The sequence below is a fragment of the Sesamum indicum genome, linkage group LG11 (assembly GCF_026168435.1).
Source record: "Sesamum indicum cultivar Baizhima isolate 11 linkage group LG11, ASM2616843v1, whole genome shotgun sequence".
NCBI lineage: Eukaryota > Viridiplantae > Streptophyta > Magnoliopsida > Lamiales > Pedaliaceae > Sesamum > Sesamum indicum.
This window is the reverse complement of record NC_142667.1, coordinates 13,594,438-13,610,518: the sequence shown is the minus strand read 5'-3', so window position 1 is coordinate 13,610,518 and position 16,081 is coordinate 13,594,438. Positions and strand designations below refer to the sequence as shown.

The following is a 16,081-nucleotide window of genomic DNA, read 5'->3' as shown; positions in this document are numbered from 1 at the left end:
GAAGTAAATGCAAATCTTGAAGGAGGACTTGCAAAGAAAACGTTAACACTCCAATACCAAAATTAGTATTGGGTTTGAGATTGAATGAAGTTAAAACGTAAACAAATGTAATTGAAATCAAGATATGATAAGTAAAGTTAGTGAAAAGTGGAAAAACACGTGATAACATGCATGTAGTGTGTTTAGAATGTTTAGAAAGTGAGAGAAGTAATTTAGAAAGTAAGAGAAATGTGAGGGACGTGAGGCGTGCATCCAGAGAGTGAAAAAGGTGTCAGCAGGGGGAGAGAGACGTTAGAGAATATTCTTGTATGGAGGAGTAAACCTGTATTTATACGGGGGTGTCTCCCTACATGGGATTCTACACGTTTCCTTCATTTTTTTGGAAAAATGGATAAAGGCCGGTTGGATAAGCCATAATATGTTATTATTTTGTTAATCCCAGCCGTTAGGGATGTCCTCCTTACTAAGGCTGATGTTGTTTCAAGGTGGCTGCTGACCTCTGGGCTAATGAAGCGCTACGTGGGAGAGTGAGATGCCACGTCTATGGGTTTTTTGGGCCGAATATTTTATTGGGCTTTGATTATGGTCCGAGTAAGTAAATGCCTTGCGCCTCTTCTCTTTGCCAATCTATTCTCTGGGGGAACACCCGCTAGGGTTGCCTGTTAGGTCTTTTTGAGCCTCCTAAGATGTTATGGGCCTTCCGTTTCTTTTTTATTTTTTTATTGCTTGAACTTTTTTGGGCCAACTTATTTTTATGCACATCAACTCTTATTCTTAATATATTCTCGGAAAACTACACTTTACTCTTTTAAATATTCTCTATTTACAATTATTTATTTTCATCAAGTTTGGATGAAAAATGCTCCATGTAAGTGCTTTATTCATTTAAGAATTAGTAAGAGATAATTTATTTCGTTTCTCTTAGTGGGGAAAATAAGAATTCTATGAGACGAGTTAATAATTTCTTACAGAACAGAAATTAGTATAAAAATTGACAAATGCCTAAATATTGCTCGAGCACGAGTTCAAAATTTTTTGTGGCTGAAAGTATTATGGAAAATATGTTCAAGTGGGTATCGAGGAGATTGTGTGGGCCGGGCCCCAGGGCTCCAAAGTCCAGATCAATTACGGCCCAGGATTAACATATGATGTTACGGGTCAGGTCGGGATCCAGACAGCCCAGTTTTATATATGTGATGAACTGATTTCCCACGTCAATGGATAGAAGCCCTCCATGCCAAGTCAGCAATCCCCAATTCTTTTTGACCCCAGAAAAATAAAATAAAATAAAATAATAATGTTCTCTTCTCTCTTCTTCTCACAATTTCCCACCAATTTTCTATTTTCCTATTTCTTCTGTTCTCTCTCTCTCTCTCTCTCTCAGCAGCCATTATCACTACGGTATCCGTGCCTTCAAAATTGCACCCCTAAGTTCTGTATGAATTTATGTCTTTCCAGGCGCGCCACCACAACTTCGTTTCTTCCAGGTAATTCTTTTTCTTTTAACAATTGTCGTTTTTGCTTACATCTTATTCTGCATTACATGTTTCCGTTAATTGCTGGAGAATTCTGTGCTATTTGCATTAGATATCTATTATAGTCATTTGTAATTGAGTTCCGGCTGCTTCTCATTTAATCATTTTAAGTTTTTTTTTGGAAGGATATAATAATCTGAAATGGAATTTGGGACGCAGTTGGTATATGGAAGTAATCGAAGTTGGCTTTTTGCAGTTTCTTCGTGCCGTGATTCTATTTCTTTCTCTATTTTTTTTGGGTGGAGAAGTTTGCTGAGTGTATTCTTCTTCTGTGGTTTATACTGTATAATTAGATTTTGAACTGGCCGCTAAAAGATTGTGTTAGTTGGGTGTTAGTGTCATTGCTAACTGTATGTTTTCATTTTTCCGGGAGTAGAAATCTAGAAAAGAGAATTAAGAGTGTGAGATGAGACAAGACTTGAGATCATTGAGGATTTAATTGGCACATGTTGATGTGTTCTGTAAATTAATTTTTAGCAGTTGGGTACAGCTAAATGGTTGCCAAACAGCTATTCTGAAAAATCACTTTTTCAGAATTCTGATCAATACTAGTTAATCAGTCATGATTTTTTGAAATGAGAAAAAAAGCAACGGTTGTCTGTAAACCTAACTTCTGATATAGAATCATCTCAATACATAGAAGGAAAGGCCAAAAATACACACCAAAAACACTCAAAAGGAAGAAAGAAAGGAAGATGGGGACAATTGTTTTTGGCTGATCGACTCACCTCTTAAGAAAAGAAAAACTGGAGATGCGATTGTAACTGTTGGTTAAATTTCATTTTGAAGATACGTGTGCAGTTCATCGTGGTTGTTAAAACAAACTTGAGAAGGCTAAGCGAAAACTTTGGGAAATGAATTTTTGAATTCTCACAATTTCTTTTAGAAAATTTTCTAGAGAACCTGGATATCTGCTGCCTGTAAGTCTTTGATCACAGTTCTTGACATACTAGTGCTGCTGATAGCTTATGGATAATAGCAATGCCTTAGTAAAGTGAAGCATGTACTGTGTAAACTATTATGTTTTAGAAAATGGAGAATACTAGCTTTAGCCTGACTGTTTGCGTGCAATAATACATGCATTTTAGATAAACATGCAGTTGATCTTAACTTGTTAGATTCAATAGCAGCATATGAGCTATCAAGGCCTGGGCCTATTCAACTTGTTGATGGTTAGGTTTTGAGATTTAAGTATGCAACTTTATTTTTCTTTTTGCTTCTTTATTAGAAACGATAAATGTCGTTGTGAGAGATTAGGAATCGATGAACTATTGGTATTTTTTTGTTACTGTAGCAAAAGATGGCAAAAGTTAATTTGAGAGTGCTGCGTCGATTTTACTATGTTATATATATGCCTTTATACATCCTTTTGCAAATGAAAACCATTCCTCAGCCCCCTAATTTGTTTGTTAGTTTCTAATTAAGCTTTTGCGAGTAAAAGATTAGCCTAGTTCAATTTGAAGATGGACTATCTTTTTGTAACTGAAAATAATAATGTAGGAAGAATACATCTTGTTACTGTTTCAATAATTGTAGGTGGGATTTAGTTCTTGGTTCTTGTGCCATGTTGTTGATGATTTCTGCAATTTTTAGTGGGGTTCATTACATGAAAATAGAGTGTGTCTTCAAAGATAATGTAGGAGCAATTAATAATTTGAATTGTCCATCAGGTAAGAAAAAGGGGGAGAGGAACTGAATATATAACCAAATAATAGGTTCTTTTTCTTATTTATGGGTTGAATAGGTGGAAAGGTGTGATAATGCAGCTGGTTCCAGGAACTTGGGACACAATTTCCCTTATTTTATAGTCGAACTTTGATGAAGCATTTTGTGTTATTTGTGCACGTGGCTCATCCTGGTCCTTCTCGCTTGCAGCTCCTCAGGTCCATGGTCTCCAGTTAAACCAGTCAAAGCCTATTTCTTTAATGGAAATATTGTTGGTTTGGATCACCTGATATTTTATCATTGTTATACAAGGAAGAAAAATCATGTAAGGCTTTCCCATGGGGAAAATGGTAAATTTAGTCTTAGCTTCAGGTTGTCAGATTTAAGAAAACAATCTGGTAGCTTTCATAAAGTAAGGAGGATAGACCGTCTCCTGCATTTGGCTTCTGCTGATGATGGTGTGACAGTTAATGGAAGTCCGCAAGCAAGAACCAGCAATGATGTTGAGGAAATGAGATATAAATTGAATCAGTCTTTGCAGGATGAAGATAACAACACAGGCCTTGTCCAATTATTGCATGATGCTGCAAGGGTATTTGAGCTGGCAATTAAAGAGCAAAGCACTTTGTCAAAGATATCCTGGTTCTCAACTGCCTGGCTTGGTGTAGACAAAAGCAGTTGGGCTAAGGCACTTTCTTATCAGGTCGGCAGTACAATATTATAGCATTTTACTTGGTACCTGCCTTTGTTTAGGTTGTGTTGGTGCCATGAGATTCTTAATGCTTTCTTCTTTTATCAATCAAATCTGAAGCCTTTGTTTCTCTTCACTATTTATCTAATAAGATGGCCAAAACTTGATACTTGCATTTGTACTATGGATTTTTCTTATTGCATCAGCATATATAGATGAACTCTAACTCTAACCAAGAGAAGTCTTGAAAACTTAAATCGATATTTGATCTTTTTCACTTACAGCCTTCAAGTTCTGAAGACTGCAGGGAGCAGTCATTGTGCATAAATTTTGGCCTGATTGATTTCAATAATAGGAACTAATTTCCTGAAAGCAAAATTTCCTAAATTATGCCACGGCATGCAGTCCACTATTTCGATCGAAATTATAGTTTTGTGAAAAGGTGCACGAGTATTCTGATAAAGTTGATTCATTTTCCATAATAGAGATTTTATTTCACCTTCTGTCTTTCTTGTTCCACTGATGACATGTTAAACTACAATATGAAATCAATGCTAGCTGAACAGCATATTAAGTGGCCTTTCTTTAGAAATATCCTTGAACCAACAAATAGCGGATTTTATTTACCTGTCTATTTCTTTCTTCTGTGTGACACTAGGACTTGACATAAAAAATTAATGCTAGCTCAACAACTCATTCAGTGTGAATCTTTTGTGAAATCTGCTTTGAATTAAAGAAAGAAAAGATCTTATAACTTTGCATGTTGGTCAAGTGATCTCCTGCTGGAGTACCTCTCTTTGCTGATTCCCTGCTCTTGACTGGTGAACTACTCTTCAAGTCCCCGTAATCTTTTACCTCATTTACTGTTTGTATTCTTTATGGAGTTCATATTGATTTGTATCAAATAGTTCAGTATAGTGATAAGTGGAGAATACTTACTGATGGTATTAGCGTCAATAGCATGGCAAGAGTTCAGTCTGGTTTTTGTTTTTTGTGTTATCACCTATTTGGTTGCCTAAGATTTTTAAATTCCTTCAGGCCTCTGCGTATGCTCTTCTACAAGCAGCAAGCGAGATCTCATCTCGAGGTGATGGAAGAGACAGAGATATCAATGTTTTTGTACAGAGGAGGTAAGAATCCATTTCTGGTTTTCTGGCTTCAATTTTTCTAGAATAATTGTAAGATCTAGGAAGAGGCTTAACTCCTTTTAGATTTCCCCTCTCTATTTTGGGTTAAAAAATTTCAATGCTTTTGTAACTTTGTCCTTTGTTTGATATTAGGTTTGTGATTTTCATATACATACAATTTATCTTATCATGGATTTTATTGTTGCATGCATGAGAGTTTTCAGTTTGTAGGTGTTGTGATATATTGGAAAGACATTTGTTGACATTTATAACCTTTCTATTTTTGCCTTAATGTAGCCTGTCCCGGCAATCTGCTCCATTGGAGAGCATAATTAACGAGAAGTTGTTAGCCAAACAGCCTGAAGCTTACGATTGGTTTTGGTCTGAGCAAATGCCAACTGTGGTGACCAGTTTCATTAATTATTTTGAAAAGGAGCAGCGTTTTGCCTCCGCTACTTTGCTGTAAGTACTAACCTCATTTAATGTGTCATGACCATATGTCTATTTCCATAAACACCCTCATTTAACTATTAGTGAGTTTGTTTGTTTTACAGATACAGAAAAGACGTTTCCTCGGTTTCAGGCAATCCAAGTGACATATCCCTTCTCATGCTTGTACTTAGTTGCATCGCAGCAATCATGAAACTTGGCCCAACTAAAGTATCTTGTGCTCAATTCTTTTCGGTTCTTCCCGACATAACTGGAAGATTGATGGACATGCTGGTTGAATTTGTTCCTGTTCGCCAAGCTTATCATTTGATAAAGGAAATTGGTCTGCGTAGAGAATTTCTTGTCCATTTTGGTCCTCGAGCTGCTGCATGCCGAATAAAGAATGAGTTGGGTGCTGAAGAGATTATGTTTTGGGTGAGTCTAGTACAAAAACAGCTGCAACGAGCCATTGATCGGGAGAGAATATGGTCCAGACTCACAACAAGCGAAAGTATTGAGGTTAGTCTGGAAGAAGTTTCTAGTCATAACTACACATGCTTTGTTAGTTGATAAATGAGAAGATGTGGTTTAAAGATATGAAGCTATAATCAAGATAATTATTTCTTTATAAACCAAATATATCTTAGGTTTAAATACTATTTTGGTTTATCAAGTTTCAGCTGTCAGAGGATTGCTGCATAATCACTTACATCTGAAAGAATGAGCAAGTTTTCTGTTAGGAAAGATGATTAAAAGTTTTATATACTTCAGATGATGTCAAGCAACTACGTTATTCGCTATTCCCCATTCGGTGATAGGAAGCCAACTTTGTTTACCTTACCGTTCGCCCACTTTTTTGCTTGGGTAGTCTGTGAACACTGCTAGAAGTTGAAATTCACTATGAAAATTGAGAATCCAGTAACAAATTCTCGCAAATGTTGTTAAAGCACTCAGTAGAATTTTATGAGCAGGGTTATGAAGCCTGATGGTATGGTCTTCATATTGATGTTTAGTTAGTGAATAGCAGTGGTGAATTTTAGTTAAAGTGCATGGTATTGTTCTATGGGGATGCTGTACAGATTAATCTCACAAAGCATTTATTAGTTTACGAACATTTAGTTGAAAACAATGGTAAGAAGGAGTTCTTATAATCATTTCTGAGCTTTTCTTTATGTGCAAATTATGTGAATAGAAATTTGGATTCTTTCTTGGCTTTGGTGCTCAAGGCTGATTCTCCCTTTCTTATTATCATGGAGGTTCTGGAGAGGGATTTGACCATATTTGGGTTCTTCATTGCCTTGGGGAGAAGTACACAGTCCTTTCTATTCGCTAATGGCTTTGAGTCCATGGATGAACCTGTTGAAGGACTTATAAGGTGCAATTTCCAAGAGATGCATTCCTTTTTGTTTCTGTGCACTTCAAACTTTTCTCTGTAATTTACTATCTTCTCCAAGCAGGTACCTAATTGGAGGAAGCGTGCTATATTATCCTCAGCTGTCAGCAATTAGTTCTTACCAACTGTATGTGGAGGTTAGCATGGGAATAAATCAGCATTAAGAAGCGTTTACATGGTGGAAGAAACTAAAATATCTTTTCGATGTAACAACAGGTTGTGTGTGAAGAGCTGGATTGGCTACCTTTTTATGCAGGCACCAGCAGTACCCCCATACATGTTGTTGGACACAAAACTAAAGAGGGTCCCCCAAATACTGAAGCTATTCCCCTGGTATTAGATGTGTGCTCTCACTGGATCGAGAGCTTTATAAAGTACAGTAAATGGCTGGAGAATCCATCTAATGTTAAGGCAGCTAGGTTCCTTTCTAAAGGGTATCCAACTTTTAGAATTTTCTAATTCAATGTATTGAATTCCTAATCAGTAGCCACTATTTGTACTTTTTGAAGTCAATATATTGAATTTTAAATCACTAATGTGGACTGCATTCACCTATTTCAGGCACAACAAATTAAAAGCATGCATGGAAGAGCTCGGAATACAAAAGTAAGTTGAAGGAGGGAATGCCGTGTTAATCCTCCTTTCTGTATCCTCTCTTTTGCTTTTTGTTGGAAAAGGAGAAATTCTGTTGCTTTAATTTGTCTAGTAGACTGTTCAAGTATATCCGTGATGAATGATGACTACGACATATCAACAAACACGTTTAAATATTAACTTGATTGTAGATTACTGTACCAAGATTAGCCTTTATGTAATATACAATTTTTGCAGTTCTTCTCTGAGAAAACTTAGAAAGGTGAGACTAATAGGATCTTTGAGAAGATCCGCAATACTGTGCTTGTATACATTCCTTTGAAGTTATATTCTTTCACTGGGACAATAAGAGGGTTGCTTGTATAGATTCCTCTGAAGTTATATTCTTTCACTGGGACACTAAGAGGGTTGGCCTTGTCATATCGTTCCATTTTTGTCGATTAACAAATCGTTCAGATGGAAAATTCTGAATAAATAATATCATGCTTTAACAGGGTTGTTCCATAATGTTGCTTTTTAGTCATCAATCATGAATTAGCATTAAAAGCAAAGTTGGAGGTTTCCAAAATCTTTTGCATAAAACCCAATCTTTTCTGATGCATAAAATTTTCAACTTCCATATTTTTGTTTACAAAATGAACCTGGCAGGGATGGGGCGTGGGGGAGAGAACCTTGTTAAAGACAAAATCTACGGTGCTTGGTCACAAGGTCATTCTTGAAAGTGTCTGAACAGCCATTCAGTGCATATGATGGCAATCGTTCAACTCTTTCTTCTTCTCTAAGCGTCAGGTCTTTACAGCTAGTTGTACTGGACGTTGCCTTAGGGATGCTCAGTCTGCATCTCCTTGCGAATCATATTATCCATCATTTTATTTATACTCATTGGTTTTATAGGTAATAAAATTTTGTATATTCCTACACTATCAAATGGAAGGGTTTATGGTACTTGTCCTATAAAAAGTGAATGAAGAAGTTATGTTGGTTTGGATATGACCAAGTCGAGCATGTACTTCTCACTCTAATGTGATCCTGGAATGCTAAGAGTGGAAGATGCTCTATTTTTTGGAAATTGGTTATGATTCACGATCAGCTAGTAATTTTTTGTCAGAAAGTTGTTATTTTTGACGAGTCACAAGATTTAGATTATACCTTCTGATGTAAATTACCGGAGTTAATGCTTGGACAATTGTTGACAGGGATCAGTCACCAGTTGATAAAGAGTCACTATCGTTTGATAAGGTACTTATTTTAGAATCTGTATTTATGTGAAGCTAATTGTAGATGGTTTTTGCTTTGCTTTCATGCAATAGTTGAGGCTGCCATTGCCTTTGGGTGGGAAGTGAATTCTTAAACTGAAATGTTTATGTCTCAGATTCCTCCCCTTTGCCTCTGCATCCAGCAAAGTGTTCATTGGTCACAAGTGATGTTAGCCAGAGAGTATCGTCATATTGTGAATGTGGTTTCTACAGTGCAGAATCAATTATAGTTGTTTCATTCATCAATCTTAAAATTGAATTTTTTTTTTTGGTCCTCTATAAAGTTAAATGCTCTAAGTTAGGGATGTGGCTTTTGGTAGTTTATCATTCTATAGTTTGGATCTGTTGCTTTATGGTTATGTATGGCTTATTGATTTATTAGGTTGAACCAGTCCATATAAACTAGCTTGTGGCAGAACTACGAGATAGATTATTAAAATGATGCACTGTGTTTTTGTTTTGCAGGCACTGGAGAGTGTTGAAGAAGCTCTTTTACGGCTTGAAGAATTACTTCAGGAGCTGCATGTGTCAAGCTCTAGTTCTGGAAAGGAGCACTTGAAAGCTGCCTGTTCAGACCTTGAAAGGATTCGAAGGCTTAAGAAAGAGGCTGAATTTCTTGAGGCATCTTTCAGAGCCAAGGAAGCTTCTCTTCAGCAGGTATATGCTGAGATTCTCCTGAATCAATGGTATTTGTAACTATGATTGTACTTTCTTATTTCTTTGTGAGCACCTAAGCCTCAATTGTCATTTTTTACTGGGAATTTCTCTTGATAGAGATAAAATATTTAGTATTTTATTAACACAAAATCAAGCTTTTTCGTATGCTCTTTTTCTGGTTTCATTGTTGTTTCAGTATGTTCGTTTGCATCTTGGAAGCATGCCATGTCTTTTAGGGCTATGAAAATGTTCTCATAGATGCCTTAGTTTTCTTTTAAGGTCAATTATTTTAGTTTGCTGATCTTTTGAACTCGCTGAGGAAACATATGGACACATGCAGAACCAATTTTGATATGCTGGAGAGATGTTAAAGATTGTTAATGAACATCTTTGGAATCAAAATGTAATTCTAATACCAGAAATAAACGGGTCAAATATATAACAATTTTGAACTTTTAGATATACATGAGAACAAAAGCAGGAAAATGATTCTATTACCTAGAAATAAAATTTGTACCAGTCAAAAGAGTGATTTGACTGAATATTCCTTGGTTTCTTCATTCATTATTGATCTTTTTGAGTAATGCAAAAGCATCATTTCTTGTTTCTTTTGTCTACTTACGGTTATCACTGCGAGCATGTTGAACTCTTGACATATGTATTCCATTTTACTGTTACAAACTTGGTTAGATATACATAAAAATTATGTAACCTATTCTCTTTACGTACTGATTATGGATCAGTGTCCCAAAAGTGAATTTCTATTTGTTGCTTTTTGGCTTTTGTTTGATCTACTAGGGAGATGTCAGTGGGTCTAGAATTCCAGCGGGTGAGCAGATACAGTATTCCCGAGGAAAAGGTAGCAAAAGTTCCAACAAAGAAATGGATAAGAACAGCAGGTACAAGATTTTGTTGTGCTCTTACTATTATTCAGTCTTTTTGTTAAAAAGAAAATGATAATTTATGCGAACTTGCAGTTGATTGGCTTGTTTTTAGTGCTGACAAGTATATTTCTTTTATGGGTTACCAGTTCTCCTGGATTATGGAGTTTCTTAATACGCCGCCCAGCCAAACCGTCTGGCCTGAGCTCTCCACCTGCCAGTGATAGTGTATGCCACAATTGATTCGATAAATCATTGATTGTTTGTACACTTATTTATTTGTGTGCTGCAATGTTTCTTCTGTTGAAGAATGGTTTAAGTTCTGAATTTTCTGCAATTATTGTTTGCATTGTCGGGTACCCCAGCTCTTGAGCTATTTTCCTATGTGCCAGCAGATGCCTACACCACTTGATTTCCTTGACCATTCAGTCTAGAAAGACACCATATCTACGCTATTTACTTGGTGTCTCTTGGAATTTGGTTTAGCTTTAATACCTGGTACATAAATAATACTTCTGATGTTTCCTATGGAAAATTTTATTTACTGCTCTCAGAAAACATTCCGCTGCTTATAAATTCACAAAATTCTTTTGCATGTAACTCTGTCAAATTCGGGAAACTATCACTTTGTCAGTTGGAAAGTATGAACTGTATTTCACCTAGTATAGAATATTGGTCATGAAGAAGGATAGAGATTGACCAGCTCATGTAGCTTTGGATTTTATTTTGCTGCGTCCTTATGTGTTGTGTATTTTTGATTCTGATAGAACTGATGTATAGTTGAGTTACATACTAAGTTAAATGTCCTAATCTAGGATTTATGTTCTTCACCTTTGGCAGGATGATGGATTCTTTGAACACGAAACTGCAAGTGAGGAAATAGCTGACTCGGAATCAAATGAAATTCAGCGGTTTGAACTTTTAAGGAGTGAACTAATGGAACTTGAGAAACGAGTTCAGAGAAGTGCGGACCGATGTGAATATGAAGAGGTACATTGCGACTCTCCTACCAGATTGTAGTTAATAATTGGTCATTTGTTAGCCTAGAGATATAGATCTTCAGGTAGTCCTCTTTTTGATTCTATGATTCTTGTGAGATACTATTCCAAATATAAAATTAGTCAGGCATTTTTTTCTCTCTGGTGCTATACCAAGTGTTGGGTATCTCTGCAAACCCAAGGAATCCTTGTATGTCCATCAGCACCAAAGTAGTTATAAGATAATTTCTCTTTACTATAGAGTGCTATATTATGGATGGAAAATTTGGTCACTTGGCATATAATTAAACTATTAGCTCCATTGTCTTCTACCAGAGATCATTAAACTTTTGAAGTTGTGTTGTGCTTTGTAATAATTTTTTGTGCCAATATAGGAGAATGAGAGTTTCATGTAGCTGGTGTGACCATAAATTATCAGTTCTCACCTCGGTGAGAGAAGCTATCATCTGGCTACGATGGAAGTGCAGCCTTTTAGACCTGCAATATTGATGGGTGCCATGTGATGATTTATCACCTATGGATTCTAAAGGATGACCATGTGACTCTGCTAGAAAGCAAATATTCTTAACACTTATGTTTATTAACTACTTCTGCTTTACGCTATACCACTTGCTTTGATCACTGTTGCCCAGTTGACTGCATTCAGTTTAATACACAACTTTTTAAGTGAAATATCATGTCTTTATTTGAAACTTGAAATGATGTATTTAAGAGTACATGGATATAAATAAAAGGACACATCCTTCACATGGATGATGAGGAGGGTAAGTTGTTTTCAGTTAATGCATAAAGCATAGATCTTCTGTGAATTAAGTGATGTCGATATCAAGCAGTCCGAAAATGTCACTAGCGCACCTTTCACTTCTTGTTGATTCTCAACTGTCTAAATTATCTTCCAGTCTCTCTAAATCTATTTGTAATAAAATTGAATTATGTTTTACAAAACAAAAAATAAAAGCTTCTTTCTTTGGGAGGTCTTCTAGCCACTAATCAAAAGTCAATAATTTTCAAGTTGTCAAATTGAGATGGTTTAACGAACACCTTCTATTTGTTCACTGTTTCCTTTCTTGTCTGAGTGGCCTAAACCGAAGAAGTATCTGAATAGTAGAATTGGTTCTGAATTTGATCGCTTGGAGTCTATTACATGCACTTCTAGTTCATTTTGACGTGTTTGTAGTTGAATAATTTTTCTACTCACCCTTGAGGCTGTTAGGTTACTGTCTTATTTGATGGGATTGATGCAATGCTTTTATGCAGGAGGAAATTCAGGTTAAAGATGTTGCATCAGTATATGGTACTGATTCTAAAGACACTAGGTTGGTTCAGGTTCAGAAGAAAGATGGTATTATTGATAAATCACTGAATAAGCTGAAAAAGACAAGCACGGTATGAATATCTTATGGCTTTATATCTGACAATAGCTTTGCCATGTATTTTGGTTCTTCGTTCATTGTTATGGTTATGAGCTGAAGTGGCACGTTCTCCTGAAAATAAATCTAGTTGTAAAAGAAGTTGTGGCTCCAACTGTTTGGGCTTGACCAAAGCACATTAGGAGATATTATTCCAAGATTATGTGCATTTACTCTTTTATCATGCTCTGACAATGAAGAATGATTCTTCGTGCAATAACAAATTTCTGTCCAAGAGGTTATGTTGAGTGGAATCACAATCATCATGTGGCAAAGAAGTTTTCAATAAAATTTGTCTTCTTAGGATAATTTTAGCGACCAGGGTATAAACTTTGAAGCTTTAATGCCCATTTTTGTCGATATTGTTAGATTTGAGCACTGCAACTCAGATGGTGTGGTTGTCTGGTGTTATTAATTTCTTTTGTGATAAAGATACTGCTGTCAAGCTAGACAGAGGATAATCCAGTGTACCTCCGGGTGTTTTTAGGCCAGATCCAAGTACCTATTCGAGTTTTGAAAGAGTTGTATATACCTCCAGTCCAATTTGACCAATTTAAAGGTTATGTATTATCCTTTTTGATGAACTTTGATAATTCTTTTAACATGGCTTTGGTTTTAGCTCATCTCAATAACTTGAAAGTATCAGAGTAGCACAAGCTTTTGAAAGAGACTACACATTTCAATGTCTAAACATAATAACTCCGTCAAATATCTTTCAGGTCTGGTTTTATTTTATGTAATTTGAACTAGTCATGTTCCACAATGAAATACTATTAAATATGAGATTGATAAATAAAACTTATTGTAGTATTATTATCGAAGTCTCTTTTACACAACTTACATTGTTTAAGGACTATGGAGAATAAATATTTTAGGCAATAAAAATAAGTAGGAGTTGTATGTAATAGCATATACAATAAAGAGAGACTAATTGAAATTGTTTCTTCATCCTCTACAGTAGGTTATAGACAAATGGGACTTCTTAAAAAATTGTCTACTTTGTCAACCATTGTTAATAAAGATTTAAAAATCTAACCTGGAACTTAAAAGCATTACACTATTAATCAGGTACTTAAAAGATTTAGCCCACTCTCCCTCTTCTCCTCTTTCTCAGGCTTCTGACTGCATATTTGCAAATTTTATGAATTTCGGAACAAGTGAAAGATATAATTTCGGGAACAAATGATAGCGGCATCTGCTGCTTGGTCAGAGAAAATTATATATAGTACCTTATATTTAGATTTTCTTGCAGTTATGCCTTCATGATATGCTTCATTTTCTTTCTTAAACTACTTAAAATTAAATTCCAACAACAGCAACTCTTTTGTTTCCTGAAGCAAAATCCTTGCCAGGTGAGTAGTGGGGAATTCATGATCTAAATAATAAACTAGAAGTTAGTGGGACGATCTTCTTTATTCTTCTGTGAAAAGTTACTCCATGTGGCCTTTGCAGTAGCTCCTTCAGTTGATCATTAGCCAACTTCTTGTTGCTGGATTCGTGCTTGTGAATGTTTCACCTGAAATTATGTTTCAATAAAGCAAGAATTTTTCCAAACTGATCTTGTAATGTTTCTCCATCAAGTCTTGTGTATTACTGGATGAGGCCAGACATCTCTGGTAATGACAACTTGTAACAAATTTTCTTGTCTCCTCTGCATGACTGATAATTAACCATACATTTCTCATTATTTTGCAATGTCTTAAAATTTTTTATGTTCATGAGCAGGATGTTTTACAAGGCACTCAGCTTCTAGCCATTGACACTGCTGCTGCTTTGGGTCTGCTTCAGAGAGTGCTAATAGGGGATGAATTAACAGAAAAAGAAAAACAGGCTCTCAGAAGAACATTGACCGATTTAGCATCAGTTGTCCCAATTGGCATTCTCATGCTCCTTCCGGTAAGAAATGAGGTCTTGGTTTGGATAAAGTCTGCATCTGATCTATCTGTTAATATTTGTTTCTAGTGGCAATTCTTGAGGATTTTGAGTTGGTCATGGCCATTAACCTGCAAGGGTTTGACTTTATTAGTGGAAGTTACCCTGCCAGCATGTTTTTAGTCATCCTGCACTTTCACTAGTTCTTCCTTGCTGTGTCTGTGCTCAATATATGCCATAATGTATTGGTCTTTTCTTTTATAATCTCAAGCTCATTGATTGCTTTCTTTGTACATATGATTTGACATTCACAAGTCGTCACAAGGTCTTTTGCAAATAAACGAATTCTTTTTATTGCATAAAGGTTTTAATCAGAGCAAATTAAAGGACATGCACTTCCATATAACACTTAAGATAGCCACCAAGTGCAGAGCTTGCAAGAATGAGAAAATTACCTGCTGACTGATGAGTTTAACAATGACCATAATACAGCATTCCTTTGCCTTCTCCTCCTATTTCAAATAAGCTGATCTCGATGCCCTATCTTTAATGTATTTGCCGATACATCTTTGCAGGTCACTGCAGTAGGTCATGCTGCTATGTTAGCTGCAATTCAACGCTACATGCCGTCATTGGTTTGTATAAGTGAACCCTCTATAGTATCGGTTAATCTTTTACGGACATAACACAACCTAAGAGAAGAATTCACTTGTTTTTACTGGCAGATACCTTCCACTTATGGACCTGAAAGGTTATATCTCTTGAGGCAGCTGGAGAAAGTAAAGGAAATGGAAGATGGGGTAAGTGCAAATGAAAATGATGAGGAATAATATCCCAACAGAAGCCTCAACCAGACATTCTAGCCCTATGCACCATGCTGCGTAATGAACATTTTCTCACACTGATCACACCCCAAATGGTTGCCATTAGCTCATTTTATAGTAAGGCACCAAAGGGCTGCAGTCTTCTGGCATTGACTGGATTAGCTGGTTCACCCGGTTGCTACATGGGTGACCCTGCTTTCTAATTCCGTCAACTGCGTGATGTTCGCAAACTGGCAATTTGTTGTACTATCCATTTGTTTTGCTACCATGTATATAACTCTATCATGTAGTTGATCAGACTCCAGCTTCTTGTAGTTTGTTTCTGGTTCTCTACTGATACTGGAGTCGACACTGTAATTTCCAATGTGTAGCTTGTAACATTGAAGCAATTATAGATTACGACATGAACAAGTGTGGAAGGATAGAGTTTGAGTGTTTGCGATACAGCACTTAAGGTTGCATGAATTTGGTTCTCTTCTGGATCATTTGAAAACTGCAGTTATGGTGTGGACGGGTAATAGTCTGGTGATCTGGTGGAGGAATTCAAAGGATGAAAACTTGGTTAATAATGATAAGAAAGAAAAAGAACAAAAAGAGAAAGAAAAAAAAAAAAAAAAAGGCAAGGCAATGGTACTTCGAAGTACACTAATAATCTGACCGTGATGTTTAATACAAAATAAAATGTTATTTTACCATAATTTCAAGTTAACATTATAAAAATTAAACGAATTATATATATATATGCTTATT

At 36.0% G+C, this 16,081-nt stretch overlaps 1 protein-coding gene across 1 annotated transcript; it reads left to right on the top strand.

Annotated features, from left to right (window-relative positions):
• The first annotated feature begins 1,310 nt into the window (after positions 1–1,310).
• Positions 1,311–15,804, top strand: LOC105174024 (LETM1-like protein). Its single transcript, XM_011095982.3, has 18 exons — positions 1,311–1,487; positions 3,411–3,903; positions 4,930–5,021; positions 5,316–5,480; positions 5,573–5,966; positions 6,704–6,822; positions 6,905–6,977; positions 7,057–7,274; positions 7,402–7,446; positions 8,631–8,673; positions 9,156–9,347; positions 10,146–10,246; positions 10,378–10,456; positions 11,069–11,218; positions 12,484–12,612; positions 14,361–14,531; positions 15,083–15,142; positions 15,233–15,804. The coding sequence occupies exons 1-18, from the start codon at positions 1,447–1,449 to the stop codon at positions 15,335–15,337; spliced, it is 2,670 nt and encodes an 889-aa protein (XP_011094284.1). The 5' UTR covers positions 1,311–1,446; the 3' UTR covers positions 15,338–15,804.
• The last annotated feature ends 277 nt before the right edge of the window (positions 15,805–16,081 follow it).